The following is a 23,388-nucleotide window of genomic DNA, read 5'->3' as shown; positions in this document are numbered from 1 at the left end:
AAATTGACTCTTAACAGGAAATACTTGTTCTCTTTCTGGCTGTATTTGTTAGGATATAGGTTTGGTTTCATGTGGCAATTACCAAAGCTAACCAAGGTTTAAAAAAGATAGAAATATATTTCTCTCTCATGTAAAAGTCTGGACTGATGTAGCAGGCTCTGCTCCACAAAGTCACCAGGGACCCACACAGCCTTGTAACCATCCTTGTTGTTAGGGAGTTGTCCTTGTTCTTGGGGACCCAGGTGGCTCCCCCCTCAATCGTTAGCCATAATAGCAAAATCCTAGGAACAGTACAAAAGTCCAGTGGTAGGAATGTATGGTCTAAACAATGTTAACAATAAAAAGAATTATCCTTAACCTATTAATAATTTTAGATTGCTATTTTCTTGGGAAGAGCTGCCAATATTTACCCCTTGTCCCTCTTACTTAATTTGGGTAGAAGAAGTAAGATTGGATCAAATTTTCAACACATGATGATGTTTGCTGGTAAGTTTTAACTCTCTCGTTCTTGCCTCCTCCAGGAAACAACTCACAGTGCATATACCAGTCTGGTTTTAGATGGAAATAATATGCCGATAATATATTAGACTCCCTTGAACATTGAAATCGCAGCCTCCAATAAAACATCCTTTTTAAAAGTGTCCCATTCCTTTCTATGGGAGTTTTCTCATGTTCTGGTTCCAAATTCCCAGTTCAGAACTGTGTTAAGTGTAGTAGAGGAGGTAAAGATGAACACATTTTCACACAAAAAATCTGTATGTGCATGTTTATGGCAGTTCTCTTCATAATTGCCAAAACCTGGAAACAACCCAATTGTCTGTCTTCCAGTGAGTGAGGGAGTGTGCAAAATAATGGCACCTCCATGCCATGGAATATTCCTCAGTGCTAAAAAGAACAAACCAGTGATACACAGAACATATATGGACCTCAGAGGCATTGTGCTGAGTGAAAGAAGCCATGCTCAAATGGTTTCATTCTGTATGTTCCATTTACATGACGTCCTCAAAAATACAAAAACCCAGCAATGCAGAGAAAATCAGTAGTTGCCAAGAGTTTGGTAGGATAATGAGAGGTTAGACCAAAAAGAAGGTAGCACAAAGGAATTTGGGAGAGGGGTGATGAAACCGCTGTGTTTCGGTTGTGGTAGTGGTCACACACCTCTATACATTTGTCAAAACTTATGGAACTGTACACCCGAAAGAGTGAACTTTAGTGTAAGTACATTTTAAAATAGAGTTTAAAAAATTATTAAATGATCAATGCTTGTGAGTATCATCTACTATTTTTTTTTGTATTTGGTTGTATATACCTACGTATGTTGAAATATGTATTTGTTCATGCTATTCTAAGATCTCAGAATGTACCTTATGTCTTTGAATTTATGAAGTTCATGTTGTCCTCCTTCTGTTCCCTTGTAGGCCTTCGTGGCGCGATGGCGTTTGCCTTGGCCATTCGAGATACGGCCACTTATGCCCGGCAGATGATGTTCAGTACCACACTTCTGATTGTGTTTTTTACTGTGTGGGTATTTGGTGGTGGCACCACTGCCATGCTGTCATGCTTGCATATAAGGTATGTATTGACTGTGGACCTCATTTTAGTATTAAAATGTAACTTGGGTTATTTTTCTTTTAACCATGAGAGAATTTTAAGCTTAGATAAGTCCCTAATATTTCATTTCTTCTTTATAATAAGTATATAACATGTAGCACAGAAAAAATGGAAAATATGCAAAGGAAGGATTAAAAACTATTGTTAACACTTGGAAGGATGTCTTTCCAGACCTCTGGCTCTGCTCTATGTATTTTTTTAACAAAAAGAAGCAACACTATAGGTACTCTTATAAACTGATTTTTAAATATAATATACCATAGACATTTATTTTAGTAAATATCATTATTTTAATGGCTGCTTATATTGTAATTTATTAACCAAATCTCTACCATTGGACTTTTGTGTTGTTTTTAGGTTTTTGTTATTATGGCTAACTGTGAATTTTGCTCTTACTATTATGATTAACAGTGTGAATGTTTGGAAATGCATATACCATTGTGCACTTGGCTGTTTCCTTAGGATGCATTCCTAGAAGTCGAATTGCTCTGGTCAAGGGATATGCATATATTTAAGGCTTATTATTTGTATCTCCAAACTGTATCAAAAATTTTTTTGTATCTGCAGCATATGAGACAGTCCGATTTATCCCAGCCCAAATCAACAACTAGGTATTATCATTCTTTCTTATCTTCATGATCAGCACTGTTTCTGACCTGACAATCCAAGGCCAAAGTTGTAAGATCTTAGTCTTGAATGCACACTAGTTAATGTATTCAATTGGAAAAAGCTTCCTTGTATCTCAGGAGTTCTGCATTTGTTTCCATGGGTACAACAGTCTATAGTTAAAGCTGTTGTAGGTTTTACTTCTGTGTTTGCTGTAACTTCATAGATCTTGAGAGCTACTGAGCTTCCAGAATGTGTAAGGTTCATTAGAGAAAACAGTATTTCTTTCACGTCTTATAGAGTCCATTCTTGATTTTATGCCTTTCTTTTAATACTCTAAATTGTAACCAGCCCTAAATCAGACTTTGAATGTTGTTATGATTGTCTTTCTCTCTCTTTACTGTTCAAATCCTTTTATTACAATTCCTGTGCTGTTATTGTGGATAATTGAAAATACATCAAAATAATATTCTTGACCTGGCATTTGTTGAACACCTTCTATGTGCTGGGCATTGTGCTAAGTGCATTTTGTATATTTATCTAATCACAATCACTCCATTTTACAAGTGGGGAAATAGAGGCTTTAAAAGTTTCTAGTTGTTCAAGCTCATAAATACCATTAATGGTGGACAGAGGAGCCTCCAGTCTCACTTGATTTGTCCTAGACCTCTGCATCAAGAAATGAGGATGGTCCGTTTTGGAAGGATTAAGGTCCTTTTTTTTCCTCAAGAGTTTTAAAATGAAGGTTCTTCTTTATTCTACTAAGGAGAACAAAGCCAAAGCTAAATGTAAGATAATTTAGAAAAAAATAACACTCTTAAGTGGAGTCTCAGTATTTAAGTAGAATCAGTTCTCTTCCCTAGCTGCCTTTCACACATGCTAAACCAAATACCCACGCTTACCCCACCCCCCAGAAAAAGCTCCGTGACAACCTACCTACTTACATAAAGTTGAATCCACCTCACCAGCTTTGCAAGCTCTTTGGCCCCATCTTGCCTGTCCTGTACCATAGTTTGGCATTCAGTTGTATACATTATCTTACAGTCTTAGGTTAACTATTATTAATGTTGTTGTTTGGGGGGGTTTTTTGCCTCTTTGCAGAAACTGGAATTTAAATTTCTCTTACCTCCCCCCAAATTTGTTGAGTATAATTGTGAGAATACTAAAAAGTCCTTCAGTTTTAACATATATGCAGGATTAGCCTTGACTTTAAGTTCTTGCCCCTTTGTTTAGTAATTCTGTGATCTTGAGCAAGTTCTTTAACCTTATTAAGCCTCAGCTTCCCCGTCGGTAACATGTGTGACAGTACTTTCCTCCAGGGTTGTTGTAAGGATTCCTGAGCTCATGTCTGTAAAGCTCTTAGTATAATACTTCAAATGTGCCTTTTATTCATTTATTCAATGAATACTAATTTAGCACCAACCATGTTCCCGGTGCTGTTTTAAGGTAAAATTTAGTGGCTGTCAGCTGCAGCGATTCCCCACAGGTGCGTTTGGCAATGCCTGGAGACATTTCTGATTGTCACAATCAAAGAGAGGGGCTGCTACTGGCATCTTGTTGGTAGAAGCCAAGGATACTGCTGAACATCCCACAAGTATGCAGAGCAGCCCCCACAACAAAGAATAATCTAAGCCAAAATGTTGGTACTGCAAAGGTTAAGAGACCCTGATCTGGAGAGGTACAGTGATAGTGACAAGATAGAAAAGGTCTCTGGTCTCATAAAGTCTGTAGTGTAGTGGGAGAAGACAGATAGTAAACTAGCAAGTAAGTAAATGAAGATGGCATCACCGACTCAATGGACATGAGTTTGAGTGGGCTCTGGGAGTTGGTGTTGGACAGGGAGGCCTGGTGTGCTGCAGCTCATGGGGTCACAAAGAGTCGGACATGACTAAGTGACTGAACCGAACTGAAATGAAGATGACTATTTTAGATGATGTTAAATGCTCTGATGGCAAACAAGGTGCTATGATAGTAGGTGGGCATAGAGTGTATTTTATAGATGGAGCTCAAGAAAGGTGTCTCTGAGGTTACATTTGAGCTTAGGATACCTGAATGACAATATAATGCCAGGTAAGCAGTGAGCAGGAAGAATAGTGGTTCAGGCAGAGGGGAGAGCAAGTACAAAGGTCCTGAGGCAGGAACAAACAGCCTGTTGAATGAAAAGGAAAAAAGCCCACCTAGCTGGAATATAGTAACCAAAAGGGAGGTAGGAAACAAGGTGGGCAAGATCCTTTAGGGGCAGGGCTTGACAAATGTGTCCTATCAGGGGCCAGAGAATAATATTTTAGGCTTTGAAGGCCATATGGTCTCTGTCTCAACTACTCAACTCCATCATGAAAGCCCCATAGACAATACGTGAATCAGTTGCCATGGCCATACTCCCACAAGACTTTATTCACAAAAGCAGGAGGTGCACCAACTTGGCATGATCAGTGGACCCCTGCTATTGGTTCTAGTAGGACACAGTAAGGAGTTTGGATTTTATTTTATTTTATTTTATTTATTTATTTTTTTTGTATATTTAAAATATTTTTTTTAATAAATTTATTTATTTTAGTTGGGGGCTAATTACTTTACAATATTGTAGTAGTTTTTGCCATACATTGACATGAATCAGCCATGGGTTTACATGTGTTCCCCTTCCTGGACCCCCCTCCCACTTCCCTCCCCATCCCATCCCTCTGGGTCATCCCATTGCCCCGGCCCTGAGCATTTGTCTCATGTATCGAACATGGAATGGTGTTCTGTTTCACATAATGATAATGTACATGTTTGGATTTTAAAATCCACTGGCAAAACCAATACAATATTGTAAAGTTAAAAAATAGGTAAATAAACTAATTTAAAAATAAAATCCACTTGGAACTTCCCTGGTGGCCCAGTGATAAAGAATCTGCCTGCCAATGCAGGAGACATGGGTTCGATCCCTGGTCTGGGAAGATTCCACATGCGTTGGAGCAGCTAAGCCTGTGCACCACAACTACTGAGCCTGGGTGCCCTAGAGCCTGTGCTCCACAACAAGAGAAGCCACTGCATGAGGAGCCCGTATACTGCAACTTGAGTGTAGCCTCCACTCGCCACAACTAGAGAAAACCCTCACGCAACAACGAAGACCCAGTGTAGCCATTAAAAAGAAAATGTATAAATAAAATAAGAATATCTTAAAAATAAGCTTTTCTGTTTAAAAATAAATAAAATCCAGTTGGTGGTCTTGTAGGATTTCAAAGCAAGAACATGATGTGATCTGTCCTGTTGTGTGGACAGTGGCTCCTCAGCGAGTGAGAGCCAGCCAGCTCTTCCTCTGTCCTTTTGCATAGTTTGTGACAGTCACCTTTGGCTCCTTGTTGTGTACCACACATAGTTTGCACTTCTCCATCTCTGAGCCTTTGCTCACACTGTTGCCTCTGCCTGGAATGCTCTTCCACTCCCAGGAAATGACATAGCTCAAACACCTCCTCCTTTCACCCTCTTCTTTTCTCTCAGAACCACTCTTCTGTCTGCTTACTGTAGAGTACCTCTGTTATAGCACTGTTTTCAGTCAGCCTTGTAATGATGATATTATAAGAGCTACCATTTAGCAAGTGTTAATGATGAAGGACAGGGAAGTCTGGCGTGCTGCAGTCCACGGGGTCAGAAAGAGTCAGGCACAACTGAGCGACTGAACAACAACAATGATGTATCACTGTTTTAAAATCTTTAGACACATTTTCTTGTTTAATCCTTGCAGCAACTCTGCATGGGGGCCATCACCCCCATTTCTCAGGTGATAGAACTGTGGTTCATAGGGCCGCATAACTTGATTAAGTTCAAACAGCTAGAAAGGAGCTAAGGTCAGATTGGAACCCAGCTCTCCTGGACTGCAGAGCCCTTGGGGATTGTGCTCTGGTTGTGTCTGTCTCTCCCACCAGTCTGTGAACTCCTGGAGGGCAAGGCTGTGTGTAAATCGTGTCTATTCCCTGTGCTTAGCACAGTGCCTGGCAGGTAATAACTGCTCTGATAAATGTTTATTACGTTAACTTGGCCTCCAGTACTCTTCCATCTGAGAATTAAACATTTGTTGTCAAGACCACTAGATGTCACTTGAGATACACAAATGTGGTTAGAGTTTAATATGGCGAAGGAGGTATTAAATAGCTTCTTAACAAAGAAAAAATGAGCATTTCTTGGAATTCTGAATCTGGTTATGACCATCTGTTTTTCAAGTATTTGGCCCTGATTCTCTTGCCTTCCAGATAAGGTCGTGCATCATTTTCCTCCCTTTGGTGTTACTAGGCTGCTCCTGCTGCAGCTTCTCACACTGCTATTTTTTCTGTGTTGTCTGTAGTAGTGGCCTTAATCGATAAACATTTGAGCACCTATTGTGTGTCAGGTACTATGCTAGACTCTGGGGATACAGAGATGAATTGGGATATGACCTTTACCCTCAAGGAGCTCACAGTCTATCTGGGGAGACTGACAGGTAAATTACTGTACTAAGTATTATAATAAAGGAATTAGAAAGTACTATAAAAGCCCAGAGGAAAAATGATCCTGACTGAAGGGGTCATAGAATGGTTCCTTTGGAACTCAAAAAAGGAGAACAAAATAAGGGACCATACAGTTCAGATAGAGGGACCAGCACAAGCAGAGGCATGGAAGCTCAGGAGAGGACAGGGTCTGGGGTGAGGAGCAGTCGGGTCTCACTACCAGTGGGTGTTTGGGCGAGGGGGCGGGGAAAACTGGGCCAGAGTGGCGGGGGTGGCTAATTTGAAGAAAGTCTTGAATGCCACACAAAGGACTTTAGACCTGACCCTCTGGGTTACAAGCTGCTCTCAGGGACTTTTGTAAAGGTAGTAAGCCAGTGAGCTCTCTGCTTGAGATGGCTAACTATCAGGGAGAGCCTGGCAGCTGGGGCCCCTTACAGCCAGTTGCTCCAGATGCTGTGAGTCAGAATGAGGCCCCAGCTTGAGCAGTTGAAATGGAAAGGAGAGAGGATCTGAGAGACAATTTAGAGAGAGAATGAACAGAGATGGTGAGTGCTTGGATTGAGGAGATAGAGGAGTCAAAGAGAGCTTCTCATAATGAAGCTGTACCCTGAGATATGGAAAGCAGATAAAAAAGAATCATGAAGGACGATGGCTAATGGCTATCCATTCGCCTATGGAAAAACACCCTGGAATTGGGCCTTCTCTTCAGTCATCATAACAGAATGTTGCCAGGAGAGCTGAGAGGTCTGAAAACATGCAGCTTCCTCCCGGAACTGCACTGGGCCAGCCTTGTTTGTAGAACTGCCATAGAGTTCTTATTCAGCCACTGGGGCAGCACTGCTTGCCCTGACTCCTGCTTATTGTGGACTTGGTCACAGAAGAAAAAGTTATTTTTTCTGAAACTGGTAAGTGGAATTGGCTTGCAGGAAGAGAAGGTTAGTAGACCCTGCTTGCCTTAGGAGTCAAGCTGTTGCTAAGGAAAGTGGCAGGAGCCAAAAGTCTACAGCAGAAGCCGTTGAGAAGCACAAAAATATTAATCATTTCATAGCTTCTGTGTTGAGAAAAGTAGTTGCCTAAGAGTGCTCATATGTGAATAGGCTTTTTTTTTTCTTGGCTTCAAGATTTCATTTGCCTTTTGTGTTTTTCTTTTAGGGTTGGTGTTGATTCAGACCAAGAACACTTGGTAAATATGCATTTGTGTTGTCCTGGCATTTCTGTCGAATGTGCGGTTGCTTGGAAAGAAAACAAATCTACTGTAGACTTCATGCCACTGTTATTTACATCCTGTCCTATTTGCATCAGCTTTTAACTGACCTCATATCATTCCTGGCTTTTCTCACTGCTCGATAGAGACAAAACTGAATTTTAGGCCGCGTGTGGTTATCAAGGGTGACAGCTCCCCTATCTGTGGGCAAGGCTTGGCTTTGGCCACAGACAAGAACAGTCCCTTAAGCACTCCTGGGTTTTCAAGTGACTGCTCTGGCACGGGGAGCCTTTTTCCATTTTGGTTTGCGCATGAAGTCTTGTCTCTGATGTAAGCCCCACTCCAGCTGCTTTTCCTGTGCAACTTTCAAATTGGATGACCAGCAGCTGCCCTTGAGAACTGCCCAGAAGCCTTGGACTCTTCAGCCAGGCTTCCCTGCCTGTTCAGGAGAATGTGCTTTCTTACCCTCTGCCTCAGCCCTGCCCATGTTTCCTTGCTTACACCCATGTGTCACTTTCTCTGTTGTTTCCTTGAACCAGAACTTGGTAGATGGAGTGCATTGTAACTCAGTGCTTTCTCTAGACTGACCACCTTTTTCTGGCATTTTCCTTCCACCTTTTAATGCTTTCTGAGCACAGCTGAATAGGTGCCTCTGCCCTAGACATGAGATGGGAAATCATAGAAATGAGATTTTTGAAAATGGAAAGCAACTCTTTGAAAACAACAGTTCTTTTTCTTGTCTGAAACAGGCCCTGGTCTACTTGTCTTCAGAGTGTAATTTTAAAAAAATTTTTTGTCAGATTCATTTCCTGAATGCTAATTTTGCTAGCTATTGAGTGATGACTTTGTATGTGACCTAGGACACACCTGCCTCTTTTGTGGTCAGAACCTTAAGGTATAATTTCATGGGTTTGAAATAATTGCACAAACCAGGCTGGATGAATTCCCATGATGATGAGCTCCTGGGGTAGTTTCCAAAGGGTATTAGCCCCTCAGTGCCTCCACCCCCATGTCGAAACAAGAGTAGTGATCAGACAGCTCCCCAGACAAATGCTTGATCACCATCTATATATGCCTCTACCTGTTATGTCCCCTCTGTCACCACAGAGGACAAATGGAAACGGAGTGACAGGGAGAGAACCAGGTAGGTGAGTACCAACTGTGACATCCAGAAAAAAATATCATTTTTACTTTGCCCTCAAAACTGTGGATGCCTTGGCTCAGTATATTGTTTACTCAATATTTCGAGTGTCCACTGGGAAGCAGAGAGGAAGATTTGAGTAACTATGGAGCATGTAGGGGTTAGGTTTACAGGTGTTCATGTGGTGAGGGGATCGTGAGATTTGTAGATTTGTTGCTCTTCAAAAAGTGGAGATATACAAACTAATGCCTCCTGATGTGAAAAGAAACACTGTAAGCCTGTGCAGTGTTCTCAGACTTTTTGTATTGTGTTTTGCTACCTATTGAGAGGAAGATTCACTTATTTTGAGGATCAGGAAAAACAGGAACCAAAACCCAAAATCTAAACTGTACTCTTCGAAAATCATTGAAACAGAACATTCATGCTGGAAAGAGCCTTTGAGTAAGGTTTGCATTGTATTCATGAAAAAACTCAGGCTGGGAGGGAAAGGGACTTGCCCAACTAGTTCACATCAGAGCCGAGATGAACCAGATGGCCTCACAGCGCTACTGCTGACTGCTCCGTGTTACACATGAGGATGCAGTTTATGTTTTGGGGGGAGCTCTTTTTGAGAGATCTGCTTGCTGTGTTAGTTTTCCCTCCTACCCATCCTGGCTTACCATGGAATTTCCCTACTTACTTAAATTTTGCTAGTGTCCTAACAACATAGTAGCATCTTTGAAAATGCCAGTTAATTTTGGGACCCATGACAACTCCCAAAGATCAGAATGTCAATGGAATGTTTTCCACTTAAGGTGCAATTCACATTGTGGGTGTAAGGCTTTCAGATTTAGGGGGTGGGTTATCCCACATTAATTTTTCTAAGTGCCAGTCGACTCATAAATCAGGAAGCAGCCTGAGTAATAGAAGTGTTGAGAAAAACACTTCAGTTTCTTATTCCTAAGCTGCAATATACGAGCTCTTAAATTAGGCTATATTTGTAATTCTACAAAGCAGTGACTCTTAAATGAATGTGTTTTTTGTCTTTATGTATATATTGACTTATTTATTGTCTGCAGGGTATTCCTGAAAGTGAAAGAAGAACTACCAAAGCAGAGAGTGCATGGCTCTTCCGGATGTGGTATAACTTTGATCACAAGTATCCTTAATTGAGAAAACAACAGTATGGATATGAATGATTCCAATTTAATGCAACAACTGTTTTGACTACTCTCTTCCTGAATTGGAATATAAAACATACCTTTGGTCTTCCTTTTCCCCTTCAGTGTAGTGGAGAAGGTTACCCACACACTCGGATGAATTCCTCTGAAAACCCATGAAGCCAGTAGGGACTGGTTATTGCAAAAGCTGGCTGTGTGCAGGGACTGAAGAGCCTGTATGGTAGACTTGCTTTGATATATTGGTTTATTTATGGAGTAAACTTTGATATTTATTGTCTTTTAGCTAATTGAGTGAATGCTGCAAAAGGGATTTGTTGGTGTTTGTCAGTGTGCTTGCTAGGGTAATAGAGGAAAGGCAGGCTTAGGAAGAAACATGGGAATGAGAAACTCAGCGATGCTGGATACCACAGTAGTCATTGATGTTTTTTCTCTGACCTTTCCGAAGACTGGGAGATTCTCCTCTCCATTCAGAATGCCAGTGCTTCACCAGATTTCTTTCTTGTCCTATTGTAACAGTCCTCTTCATAGCAATACTTTGTCAGGTTATATATAATAACCTGTTTAAATCATGCTTTTTAAAAATTTTTTAAAAAGATACTTTTTATGTGAACCATTTTTGAAGTCTTTATTAAATTTGTTACAGTACTGCTTCTGTTTTTTGGCCAAGAGGCATGTGAGATCTTAGCTCCTGGACCAGAGATCAAACCCAAGCCCCTGCATTGGAAGGTGAGGTCTTAATCACTGGGCCACCAGGGAAGTCCCAAAATCATGCCTTTTAAAAAATTTTATCACTCACTATTTATTAAAATTAATTTCTTATTTGAAAATTGAACTAGATAAAGGGACTATGGAGTTCTTTCTGGCTGAGACTTTAAGTGAATCAAAACCTAGTTTATGTTCCATTGAAGTGAATTTGGGACAACCATGTAAAATCCTTTTCCCTTGCTTTTGACTTTCTGATCAAAACCTTCTATGTTTAAGAAAAATGCACTTGACACTTATCACTAGAAGCTACTACTTACTATATTCTGTTTGCTGGATTTTTACATTCACTTTCTGGAAGGACTCTAATATATGGAAACATGAATGAATGCGTATCTATGGTATTGTTGTTCAGTTGCTAACTTGCGTTCAGCTCTTTGCAACCCCATGGACTACAGAACGTCAGGCTTCCCTGTCCTTCACTATCTCCTGGAGTTTTCTCAAACTCATGTCCGTTGAGTCGGTGTTGCTATCTAACCATCTCATCCACTGCTGCCCCCTTCTCCTTTTGCCTTCAACTTTTCCTAGCATCAGGGTCCTTTCCAGTGAGTCAACTCTGCACATCAGGTGGCCAAAGCATTGGAACTTCAGCATCAGTCCTTCCAATGAATATTCAGGACTGATTTCCTGTAGGATTGACTGATTTGATCTCCTTGCTGTCCAAGGGACTCTCAAGAGTCTTCTCCAGCACCACAATTTGAAAGCATCAGTTCTTTGGTGCTCAGCCTTCTTTATGATCCAACTCTCACATCTGTACATAACTACTAGAAAAACCATAGCTTTGACTATTTGGACCATTATCAGCAGAGTGATGTCTTTGCTTTTTTATTATGCTGTCTAGGTTTGTCATAGCTTTCCTTCCAAGGAGCAAGCATCTTTTAATTTCATGGCTGCAGTCACCATCCACAGTGATTTTGGAGCCTCCAAAAACTCTGTCACTGCTTCTACTTTTTCCCCTCTATTTGCCATGAAGTGATGGGACTGGAGTTCAGATCACGAACTCCTTATTGCAAAATTCAGACTTAAATTGAAGAAAGTAGGGAAAACCACTAGATCATTCAGGTATGACTTAAATCAAATCCCTTACGATTATACAGTGGAAATGACAAATAGATTCAAGGACTTAGATCTGATAGACAGAGTGCCTGAAGAACTATGGATGGAGGTTCATGACTTTGTACAGGAGGCAGTGATCAAGACCATCCCCAAAAAAAAGAAATGCAAAAAGGCAAAATGGTTGTTTAAGGAGGCCTTACAAGTACCTGAGAAAAGAAGAGAACCTAAAGGCAAAGGAGAAAAGGAAAGATATACCCATATGAATGCAGAGTTCCAAAGAATAGCAAGGAGAGATAAGAAATCCTTCCTCAGTGACCAGTGCAAAGAAATAGAGGCAAACAATAGAATGGGAAAGACTAGAGATCACTTCAAGAAAATTAGAGATACTGAGGGTACATTTCATGCAAAGATGGGCACAGTAAAGGACAGAAATGGTATGGGCCTAACAGAAACAGAAGACATTAAGAAGAGGTGGCAAGAATACAGAGAAGAACTATACAAAAAAAGATCTTAATGATGCACATAATCATGATTGTGTGATCACCAACCTAGAGCCAGACATCCAGGAATGCGAAGTTGTGTGGGCCTTAGGAAGCATCACTATGAACAAAGCTAGTGGAGGTGATGGAAGTCCAGGTGAGCTGATTTCAAATCCTGAAAGATGATGCTGTGAAAGTGCTGCACTCAATATGCCAGCGAATTTGGAAAACTCAGCAGTGGCCATAGGACTGGAAAAGGTCAGTTTTCATTCCAATCCCAAAGAAAGGCAATGCCAAAGAATGCTCAAACTACCACACAGTTGCACTCATCTCACATGCTAGCAAAGTAATGCTCAAAATCCTCCAAGCCAGACTTCAACAGTATGTGAACCGAGAACTTCCAGATGTTCAAGCTGGATTTAGAAAAGGCAGAGGAAGCAGAGATCAAATTTCCAACATCTGTTGGATCATAAAAAAAGCAAGACAGTTCCAGAAAAACATCTGCTTTATTGACTATGCCAAAGCCTTTGACTGTGTGGATCACAACAAATTGTGGAAAATTCTGAAAGAGATAGGAATACCAGACCACCTTACCTGCCTCCTGAGAATTCTGTTTGCAGGTCAAGAAGCAACAGTTAGAACTGGACATGAAACAACGGACTGGTTCCAAATTGGGAAAGAAGTACGTCAAGGCTGTATATTGTCACCCTGCTTATTTAACTTGTATGCAGAGTACATCATCGAAATACCAGACTTGATGAAGCACAAACTGGAATCAAGATTGCCAGGAGAAATATCAGTAACCTCAGATACATAGATGACACCACTCTTATGGCAGAAAGCGAAGAACTAAAGAGTCTCTTGATGAAAGTGAAAGGAAAGAGGAGAGTGAAAAAGGTGGCTCAAAATTTAGCATTCCGAAAGGGAAGATCATGGCATCTGGTCCCATCACTTCGTGGCAAATAGATGGGAAAACAATGGAAACAGTAGCAGACTTTATTTTCTTGAGCTCCAAAATCACTGCAGATGGTGATTGCAGCCATGAAATTAAAAGACGCTTGCTCCTTGGAAGAAAAGCTATGACAAACCTAGACAGCATATTGAAAAGCAGAGACATTGCTTTGCCGACAAAGGTCCGTCTAGTCAAAGCTATGGTTTTTCCAGTAGTCACGTGTGGACGTGAGAGTTGGACCATAAAGAAAGCTGAGTGCTGAAGAATTGATGTTTTTGAATTGTGCTGAAGAAGACTCTTGAGAGTCGCTTGGACTGCAAGGAAATCAAACCAGTCAGTGATAAAGGGAATTAGTCCTGAATATTCATTGGAAGGACTGATGCTAAAGCTGAAGCTCCAATACTTTTACCACCTGATGCAAAGTACTGACTCATTGGAAAAGACCCTGATGCTAGGGAAGATTGAAGGCAGGAGGAGAATGGGGTGAGAGAGGAAGAGATGGTTGGATGACATCTCCAACTCGATGGACATGAGTTTGAGCAAGCTCTGGGAGTTGGTGATGGACAGGGAAGCCTGTTATGCTGCAGTTCATGGGGTCGCAAAGAGTTGGACACAACTGAGCAAGTGAACTGAACTGATAGTGGCTAGACCTTCCCAATATAGTGTTAAATATAAGCGATGATAGTGGACATTCTTGTCTTATTCCCGACCTTAGGGGATATTTTTTAATATTTCACCATTAAGTATGATATTAGCTGTAGGTTTTTGAGATCAATTTAAGAAAATTCCCCTTTTTTCTAGTTTGCTTAGAGTTCTTATCATAAATAGGTATTGAATATTATCAAACCCTTTTCCTGCATCAATTGAAATGATCACGTGTCTTTTTTCTCCTTTAGTGTTTTATCTTGCTGATTTTCATCAATTGTTTGAATGTTAAGCCAATCTTAGATTGGTGAAACAAATCCCATTTGATCATAATATGTTATTCATTGTGTGACACTGGATTTAGTTGCTAATATTTTATGTCTATTTTCATGAGAAGTATTGGCTTGTGATTTTTTTCTTCTAATATCCTTATCAAGTTTCTATAATAATTGTACTAATTGTATAAAACAAGTAGGGAAGAATTTTTCTCTTTTTCTGTTTTGTGGAGGAGTTTATGTAAGCTTGGTGTTGTTTCTTAAGGGCCAGGAAGATTTTAACCAGTGAAGCTTTCTGGGCCTGGAGCTTTTTGTATGAGCAATGTTTTAGTTTGTTTAATAGATACTGGACCATTCAGATTTTTTGGTTAATATTTGATAAGTTTTAGTTTTTAGGGAATTTGTTCTTGTAGAGTTAAACACCAAGACTTATTAGCCTCAATACTAAGTATCCTGTTAAGTAGTTTCTGTACTTGATGCACTAGTACAATTCATCATTCCAGATTTTCAGTGATTTTGTGTGGCAAGATTTTTTATGAACTATGTAAGTGTGTTTATACAAAGTACTTTAATCTTAGAGTTTATGAGAATTTATGTAAATTTCTTTGGCCTCCTCATTTTTAATTGAGAACAACCTTAGGTTGTAATTTTAGAAAGTAGGGAATATGTATATGTGTCTTTCTCCCTTTCTCTGCTTTTTCTCATGATTCTCTGTTTTTTCCTTTCACGTATCAAATATATTATTGCATCTGTTTTTATTTTTATTTTTGGAGAATAGATGAATACTAAAATGAGAGTCTGTGACAGAGGAACTCATGATGCGTAATTTTTAAAAAATGTTTTTAGAATTGCATTTCCTTTGATACTAAAGTTTCACCTCATTGAAGAGGCCAGCTGAATCCATAGTAAATAATGAAAACCATTTTTTATTACTGTATTCTCCTACTGGAATGTTTAATCGCTTTTAAGGCTCTTTAGTATTCTTTCTTCTGTATCTCCTTCGGTGCTAAATTGAGGGTGATTTTGGCTTTAGTAAAATCACAAAGGCAATATGATGTAGTGGTCAAAGGGCATAAGATCTGGAATCAGATTGATATGGATTTGAGTATTGGTCCTCCATTTACTTGTGTGACTTTAGGCAGATCATTGACTTCTGTGAGCCTGAGTTTCCATATTTGCAAAACAGAGATAATATTACAAAATTTTTATAAAGTTGCTATCTCACTGACATAACAGGGTCATGAAATGGGACATTTGCTATCTGAAGTGGTAGGTACACTGTGACAGTGATTGTAATCAAGCAGGGTGTTCTTTTTAAATTGATAAAGGAACACAGCTCTCCCTTAACCAGCACAGCTATCTGAAGCCTCTGTTGACGCACAGTGGGCCTCCTCTTACTACTACCCTGCCTGCCTGCTGCGGCCCCATTGCGAGATGCCTGACCAGTCCCCAGGCCTATGAGGTAAGTTGGTTTCATCCAGAACCTCAGTTCTTCATTAAGTTAAATTTAAATGTATCTGCTCTGTGGATGGGTGACTGCTTTTTTTGTTTTGTTTTGTTTTGCTTTGCTTGCTTTTATGGTATAAAATCCACAAGCAGGAATATAAACATATGTTGCTCAGCTAGAAAGTGCGATGAAATCTCTAAATTTATTATATATATAATAATTTATGTATAAATTATATATGAAATAGATATAATTTATCTCTAAATTTATTATAATTCACACTGTTTGAAACATCATTTGAAAACAGATATGGAATATCATCTTACTATCATTAATTTTAGTAAAAAATATTCTATTTCTGTGCTGGTTTTCATTTATTTGCAGCATGTGGTCTGAGCTCAATGCTAACTTTATATATTTTAGTCTGTAAATTTGGATCATCACAGTCATGTTGAGAGGATTACTAAAACATTTTTTGATGCTCCTAAAGTGTAACAGATGATCTTTTATTTCAGATATAAGGGCAAGTTTATCTACCTGTATTCTATATCTCATGGGAGGCATGAACATACCTAGATATAATCTAGATTCCATATTTTTTCCTTAACTGCCAACGTAAGATTGGTGATTTAGCAGGTACTGCAACAAAGAAAGAAATGACAAATGCTAACCAGTTTTTATTTTAAAATATGAGCATTTAGTTTTTCAAGTTCTTTCTTAAAAAAACTTTACTTCCAGGAAGGGGAACACATGTAAACCCATGGCTGATTCATGTCAATGTATGGCAAAAACTATTACAATATTGTAAAGTAATTAGCCCCCAACTAAAATAAATAAATTTATTAAAAAAAAAAACTTTACTTCTAACCCAATCCTTCAAAAATGATCTGTGACATCAAATAAAGTGCCCATGTTAACAAAACCCACCAGTTTTGACTACTCTGATGTAACACCTTGAGAGGCAAGGGTGTGGTAAAACAGTATAGATGTGTGTGTGTGTGCACACACACACACACACATACACACTTCCTTATGACCTCCTCCATGGTGTTTTAGAGAAGATCTCATGGAGAATGGACGGGGAAGGGGAGACTTAGCTGGGGTGGCACCTGGGTCAGGGAGGAATACCCTGCAGCACTATGTTATGTTGAATCCACACACTGACTGCTGATGGGGTGGGGGGAACACCCCATGTTGTCTTGTCCCTCCCTCCCACTTTACCCAGGCTCCCGTATCAAGCACAGTGCCCATTCCCTCTTTACCCTGTTAGCCCACATGGCTCTCTGCTGAGGGGCCAGCCAGCTTTGTCAGCTAAGTCAGTGAGGCCTGGCTCTTGGATTCCAGAGACCCACTCACCATTATGAAAAGCCAGAAGAGTCCCACAATGCCTGTGTGTTCTGTGAAATATAGCAGAATACAACGTTGTTCTGTTTGCTTCCTTGGGCTGAAATTTACTGTCTCATAGTCTGGAGGCTGGAAGTCTGAGGTCCAGGTGCCAGCAGGGTTGGGTCCTAAGGGCTCTGAGAGTCTGTTCTAGACCTCTCTCTAGCTTCTAGTGGTTTGCAGGCTATCTTTGGCATTCCTTGGCTTGAAGATGCATCACCGCGATCTCTGTCTTCATCTTCACCTGGCATTTTCCGTGTGTGTGTGTGCAGGTCTGTGTCTCCAAATTTCCCCCTTTTATAAGGACACCCTCCAGCCATACTTGATCTGGGCCCACACTAAAGACCTCATCTTAACATGATCACCTGCAAAGTCTGTACTTCCAGATAAGGTCACATTCACAGATACTGGGAGTTAGGATTTCATATTTCTTGGGGGTGGTGGGGAATGCAGTGTAACCCATAACAACCATAAAACTTCACTTTTAATTTAATTTTTTGTTATGCTAACTCCTTATTAAATTACAAAAGAAGCATACTTACAGCCAGATATTCAAATAGTATGGAATGTACAAAGTGAACAATAAAAGTCACTCTTTCTCCCACCACATCCCCTAGAGGCAGTCTTTTTAAGAATTTATTGTGGATAGTCCCAGATATATTTTATCTATACAAACTTCCATGTGTGTATATGACTGTCTGTTATTGTTTTTCACAATGGGATCATAATAGTATTGTGCTGCTACTTGCTGTTTTTCACCTAATGATCCACAGCATGGATACCTTTGTAAAAGTCCACGAGAACCTTCTCTCTATTGGTGGCTGCATAGTGTAGCTTTACTAAGGTTGATCTAGTCAGTCTCATTCCTTTTGTATTTTTGTTACTACAAACAATGTTCATAGTGAATATCCTTGTATATATGTTTACCGAATAATATAAAGTTATAAAAAATAGATTTTAAAGGTTAAATTGCTGGGTCAAAAGGCGTATGCATTTTAAAATTTGGTAGCTATTGCCCCAAACCTCAAACTTAATAAAGGCAGTCGAAGGTGCTGAAGAGCCCCTGCTGATGTGTGAAGGCCCCACAGAGCTTTGTTGTGGGCATTGCTGAATTAAGTGATAGACAGGCTCCTTAGACTTACAGCTTAGATTTACAGCTGGATTGGCTTGGAAAGGATTATGGCTGGTTGGTGGAGCAGGTTTCTTTGGTTTTTAATTTACAGGTCTTTGTCTAAGTATTGAGGCAAATCTCTAGCAACAGGAAAGAATTTAAAAATTTACAGCAACAGCAAATTTGAAATTTTAGTCTAATAGTGTCCTCAGTCTATTTGACTATCTTAGACAAACTTAACATTTTTAAATGCACAGGATAGGAGAATTGGGTGTAGGAGGATTCTATCTACTTCCCTCAAGGAGTGTTAGTCACCGACTTTTTTTGCTGTATCAGCATGAGTATTTACAATGATTCCTACTCTACATTTAAATACAATGACTTTCTGATTTTTAAAAGTAATAAGTAGTCATTATAATAAAATTTCAGGTAATACAGAAACATAAAGAAAACAATAAAAACCATTAGCAATCCTATCATGCAGAGCTCACTATCATCATTTTGTTGAATACCCTTCTAGACTTTTCTGTTGTTGACTGAAAAAATAGTCACAACCTCAAAGTTGGAATTTTGGCGACTTCAAGTCTGGGAGGCCGCATCTCAAGTAACCCTGAGAAAACTGCTCCTTGGAGATGGGGGTAGGGGGAGTGAGGTGGATTGGAGCTGAGGTGTAGGGTGGGTGGAACCAGGTTATATAGAAATTTTGCAACAAAGGGTGGGAAGTCTGAATGTCAAAAGTTTTTGTAAATTAAAGAAAACCAGATATCCCAAGTTAAGAAATCTGGCGCTTTTGTATATGTGGGAAGATGGCACAGTCTGGGCTCACTGAAAGTATTCCTTTGATATGCACCTCAGCTGTGTGGGGCAGGTATCCTGTGTTTTTCACACCCTGAGCTCCCTTGGGGCCCACTGTGGGCTGTGGCTGCAGTTTGATGGCTGCTGGATGGCAGGTATTCTTTCCTTCCTGAGTTTCCTCAGACTCAACCAGCTCACATTGGAGGGCTGCAATCTCTTGCTGACTGTGACATCATTGTTTACTGATATGTGGTGGTGGTTTAGTTGCTCAGTTGTGTCTGACTCTTTGCGACCCTGTGGGCTGTAGCCCACCAGGCTCCTCTGTCCATGGGATTCTTGAGGCAAGAATACTGGAGTGGGTTGCCATGCTCTCCTCCAGGGGATCTTCTGGACCCTTTCTCACTATGCACATGTACATTTTTTAATTAACCAAAATGGCACCATATATCCTAGACGCTTTTCCCTCTTCTGGAACTTTATGTAATTATATTCTTTTTGGCCCCCAAATTTCCATTAAAACAAAAGCTTATTGAGCTGCTTGACAAGTATGTAGTGAGGGTAGTGAAGGTTCAATATTTCTAGGCATTGTTGATACGAAAGTAAGCACTTCATTTATTTAAACCTGTTCAGCAATAAATTGAACTTACATTTAGTGAATACTTTCTGTGTGCCCCAAATTGTTGTGTGATTGAGCTACAGCATACAAGGGATTTAGAGTCTAGTGGGGGGAGATGTGATGCAGACCCCTGCATGTGCAGCTATGAAAAGGGGTAAGTGCCACTCTAGGGAGAGGGCTAAGTGCAAGCTGCTAGGGAACAACACAAGAGGGCACCTAAGCTAGCCTTGGGTGGTCAAAGAAGACTTCTGGGAGAAAGTGACTTTTAAGTGAAAACCTCAGTGATAAGTAGGAGCTAGTTACCTGAACGAGGGGAGAGGAGATAGGAGGTAAGAGAAAGCACTAGAGATTTTGGCAGCTGTCAAGCACTTCGGTCTGCAGGCACACAGTGGGGCGAGTGGGGTCAGAGAAAATACAACATCCTTGAAAATTCAGCTATTGGAAGTGTTTCTTTAATTTTTCATAATAATTCTCAAAACTTGTTTTACTTGCATTTAGAACCAGGAACAGTTGAAAGATGATGACTCCGATCTCATCCTCAATGATGGTGATATTAGTTTGACGTATGGCGATTCTACTGTGAACACTGAGTCAGCATCATCCGGTGCCCCTAGGAGACTTATGGGAAACAGTTCTGAAGATGCCTTTGATCGGGAACTTGCCTTTGGGGACCATGAACTGGTCATTCGGGGAACACGCCTGGTTCTACCTATGGATGATTCTGAACCCCCCTTAAATTTGTTAGATAATACAAGACACGGTCCAGCCTAAGCTTACTAGTTACTCACTTAGTGATCTGTAAAATTTGCACATGTGATTGTGAAGAAATTCGTACTACCTAAAAAGTTCCAGTGCATGTCTCTGAATGTTTAAGCTGTATAAATGCTATTTATATGGCATTGAAAGACTATAAATACCCTGTACAAGGCAGATTGTGAACAAATTCTTCTTTTTACGTTTTATTGGCCGCACTATGTAAACTGGATCTGTTTTAAAAAGTTAATTTCACAGTGATGTCTTGTGTTCTGTTAGCTTTATGTCTCAGTTCAGGTATACAAGGTGACAGATTTACTCTTTCTTATATTTACCTGCCACTTAACCAGAGTACCAAGTTCTTGTGATGTGAATTAATTTTGTCTTGTGGGAGGGGAGGGAGAGGAAGGAGGGAGCACTGTTTCTGGGGGAGCCCAGGCAGGAGAAGTTGCTTTGTTGAAAAGTTGTGTTGATTGCTGCTGCCTTTGTCGTGACCTTTTTCTTTCCTTTTTGTCTGGTGACCTGTTGTGGTGCATGAGGCCAGTGGCTTCAGATCTTGCCCATTCAGGTTGGGGAGTGAAGTGCTGGGGCCCCTTTTGCCCTTTGCCATGAAAGAATAAATTTGTTGGCTCCAGTACACTGCTACTCAGAAAAGAAGGCTGTGCATGACTTCCAAGACTTTGTTTCTTTTTTCCAGACCAAGACCTTGGAAAGCGTTGCACCATCCAGCCCACTTAGCCAAAGTGTAGTTGTATATAGTTCAGAACACTTGATTTTGATTTGGAGGGGCTGGGGTGGGCAGAGGCCAGGAGGGGAGTAAGGAGCGTAGTGGTTTCAGAGAGCTCTCCCCCCAAATCTGTAAATACTCTATATGAGATAAGTATAAATGAGAAATTCAATTGCTGCTTACTTTTTGATTATGTACTTTATCTGTATAGCAAGCTTTGTGGTCAGAAGTTTTTATATCAATTTAAATCGCTGCTGTTTAGCAGCCAGACAGGAGCAAAATGTAAAATTTTGAACTTAATGTGTCTACTTGTCATTTGTTAGTCTGTAGTTGATGTTAATTTATGAATCCATGACCGTTCCACAGTACACCACAGCCAGTCATGAGAGAATACAGTGCTCCAGAGCTTGTTGTGAGGACGGTTCTGCCTTTTTGTGTACCAGGTGTAGTTGTCTTCATGTTCATGTGACGTTTTAATATGAAATACCTAAGCTGCCATGTTTGTTTTGTTTCTTACAGTTTTCAAGGAAGAGTGTGTAACAATTGCCCATTTCATATTCAGAGTATGAAAGTGGATTCTATTTTGTAATGCTGCAAATACCTAACAGTGCATTGAATGCTTAGCAGAGGGGATCCTTTCCAACGTTGATTCTGACCTGTCAAAGTTTCAGAAGAAAAACAAACTTCTGTAGGTTTCTTCCCCCCTCAGGTCTGAGTAGCATTGCCTTAAATCTTACCCAATTTGAAAACGGTTTTCTTTATGTGATGTTCAAATTGTCCAATGCAAAATATCTTTCCAAACAAAATATACTTATTTTCCCAAAGGTTTTCTTGCTGTGATGCAAACACTCCTTGCGGTTTTAAGGGAATTCTACTGTTGGACCCTTGAGTGGCAGCTCTAACTGTTGGCATAGCCATTTGTTATGTAGTGGTAGCGACTTTCCTGCTATGCAGGAACCCGTGAAGTGTGCATTTTCTATAATGTGTGCCTCTTCATGCAGTCAATAACTTCTTGTTAACATGTTTGAGGGGCTTTGAACTTCAGCGTCATTTACCCACAAAGTCATTCACGCTGTAAAAGGTTATACAAGAAATTCACAACTACCTTTTTTATCCTGTCAAGTTACTGAGCTCACTTTATGAAAATGACTGTAAATACTTAGCATGACAAATTCAGTAACTTGTCTGTTTCAGCATGCATAAGACTTTTTCTTAGGGAAACTGATAAAGCTTGAGTCAACTGAATCTGCCTTCGTACTTTATCAAAGGGGAACCAAGCCTGCTGTGCTTAAATCAGCATCTGGAAGATTCTCCTCTCCTCTAATCTATGTGTGCATCTCCAAACAAAGAAGAAAAAAACAAACTCTGCTCATCCATCTATGGGTTTAAGACACCTGAATGAACTTGGATGAGGTACAGTCAGAATTCTCATCATGCACAAGTAGAACTGTTCTCGGACTTGTTTTCCTGTTCTTTGTGGACCCTACACGTGTGAATGACTTGAACGTTGTATCTTTTCAAGTTATTTTTTAAGGTTCCTTGGCATTGTATCCTAGTTGTCCGTGTTTGGCAATGTGCTGTTAAAGTAATAGACTTTTAATCTTTATGTATTTTTTTTTCCCTTGGAGGGCTTGGACAGACGTTATAGTGGTTTCTTTTAGGAAAATCTGTCATTAAAAAAATTATAGCCTTGCAAATAACCATTCACGGTGTTTGAGTCACAGTTTATTCTAGTAAGAGGTAAAGAGTGCTGACTTCATTTATTTTTCTACCTATATACCTACTGGGAAATGGGGAAGACTGATGTTTTTTTTAAAAGCAGCAAACAGAAACCTAACAGAACATAACTTATGGGGTGGCAAATTTTTGGTGCTTATGTGTAAGGCTGGATGTGTTTGCTCATGGGCACAGTTGGACCATTTAAGAAATATGATTCAAAGCAGTTGAATTCTGTTATATTGATTTGTAGCCTGTTAGCTCAGTAATGGATAATGTCATGAACATGTTAACTTCCATTATGTGAGGAGAGTAAATTCTGTAAAAAGTTAGGTAAGATAGTTCCAAGTTGGGTTGAGAGTACAATCACACAAATAGTCCTTTTTCCAAGTTAAAGACAGGACTTTCTTATTGTGTGTAAGAAGTTCTGTAGGTTGGGGTTTACTGACAGTCACTTCACCTAGTCCAGTAATGGCATCAACC

General features: G+C 40.0%; 1 protein-coding gene across 10 annotated transcripts in view; it reads left to right on the top strand.

Annotated features, from left to right (window-relative positions):
- The window catches only part of SLC9A6 (solute carrier family 9 member A6), a 51,124-nt gene extending 28,232 nt beyond the window's left edge, over positions 1–22,892 (top strand). For 3 of the 10 annotated variants that reach the window (XM_081564991.1, XM_081565000.1, XM_081564997.1), the window contains 6 exons: positions 375–486; positions 1,419–1,572; positions 7,836–7,866; positions 10,087–10,166; positions 15,714–15,819; positions 20,208–22,892. In XM_081564991.1, the coding sequence (XP_081421117.1) occupies positions 375–486; positions 1,419–1,572; positions 7,836–7,866; positions 10,087–10,166; positions 15,714–15,819; positions 20,208–20,480 (756 nt within the window). In that variant the 3' untranslated portion in view covers positions 20,481–22,892. Of the gene's footprint in view, positions 1–374; positions 487–1,418; positions 1,663–6,586; positions 6,677–7,835; positions 7,867–10,086; positions 10,915–15,685; positions 15,820–20,207 lie in introns of all 10 variants that reach the window. The other 7 variants (XM_081564993.1, XM_081564999.1, XM_081564992.1 and 4 more) reach the window with 5 other exon arrangements.
- The last annotated feature ends 496 nt before the right edge of the window (positions 22,893–23,388 follow it).

Source organism: Giraffa tippelskirchi, chromosome X (assembly GCF_054371585.1).
Source record: "Giraffa tippelskirchi isolate mGirTip1 chromosome X, T2T-mGirTip1v1.2.pri, whole genome shotgun sequence".
NCBI lineage: Eukaryota > Metazoa > Chordata > Mammalia > Artiodactyla > Giraffidae > Giraffa > Giraffa tippelskirchi.
The sequence above is the reverse complement of the archived record's forward strand: the minus strand, read 5'-3'. Positions and strand labels throughout refer to the sequence as shown.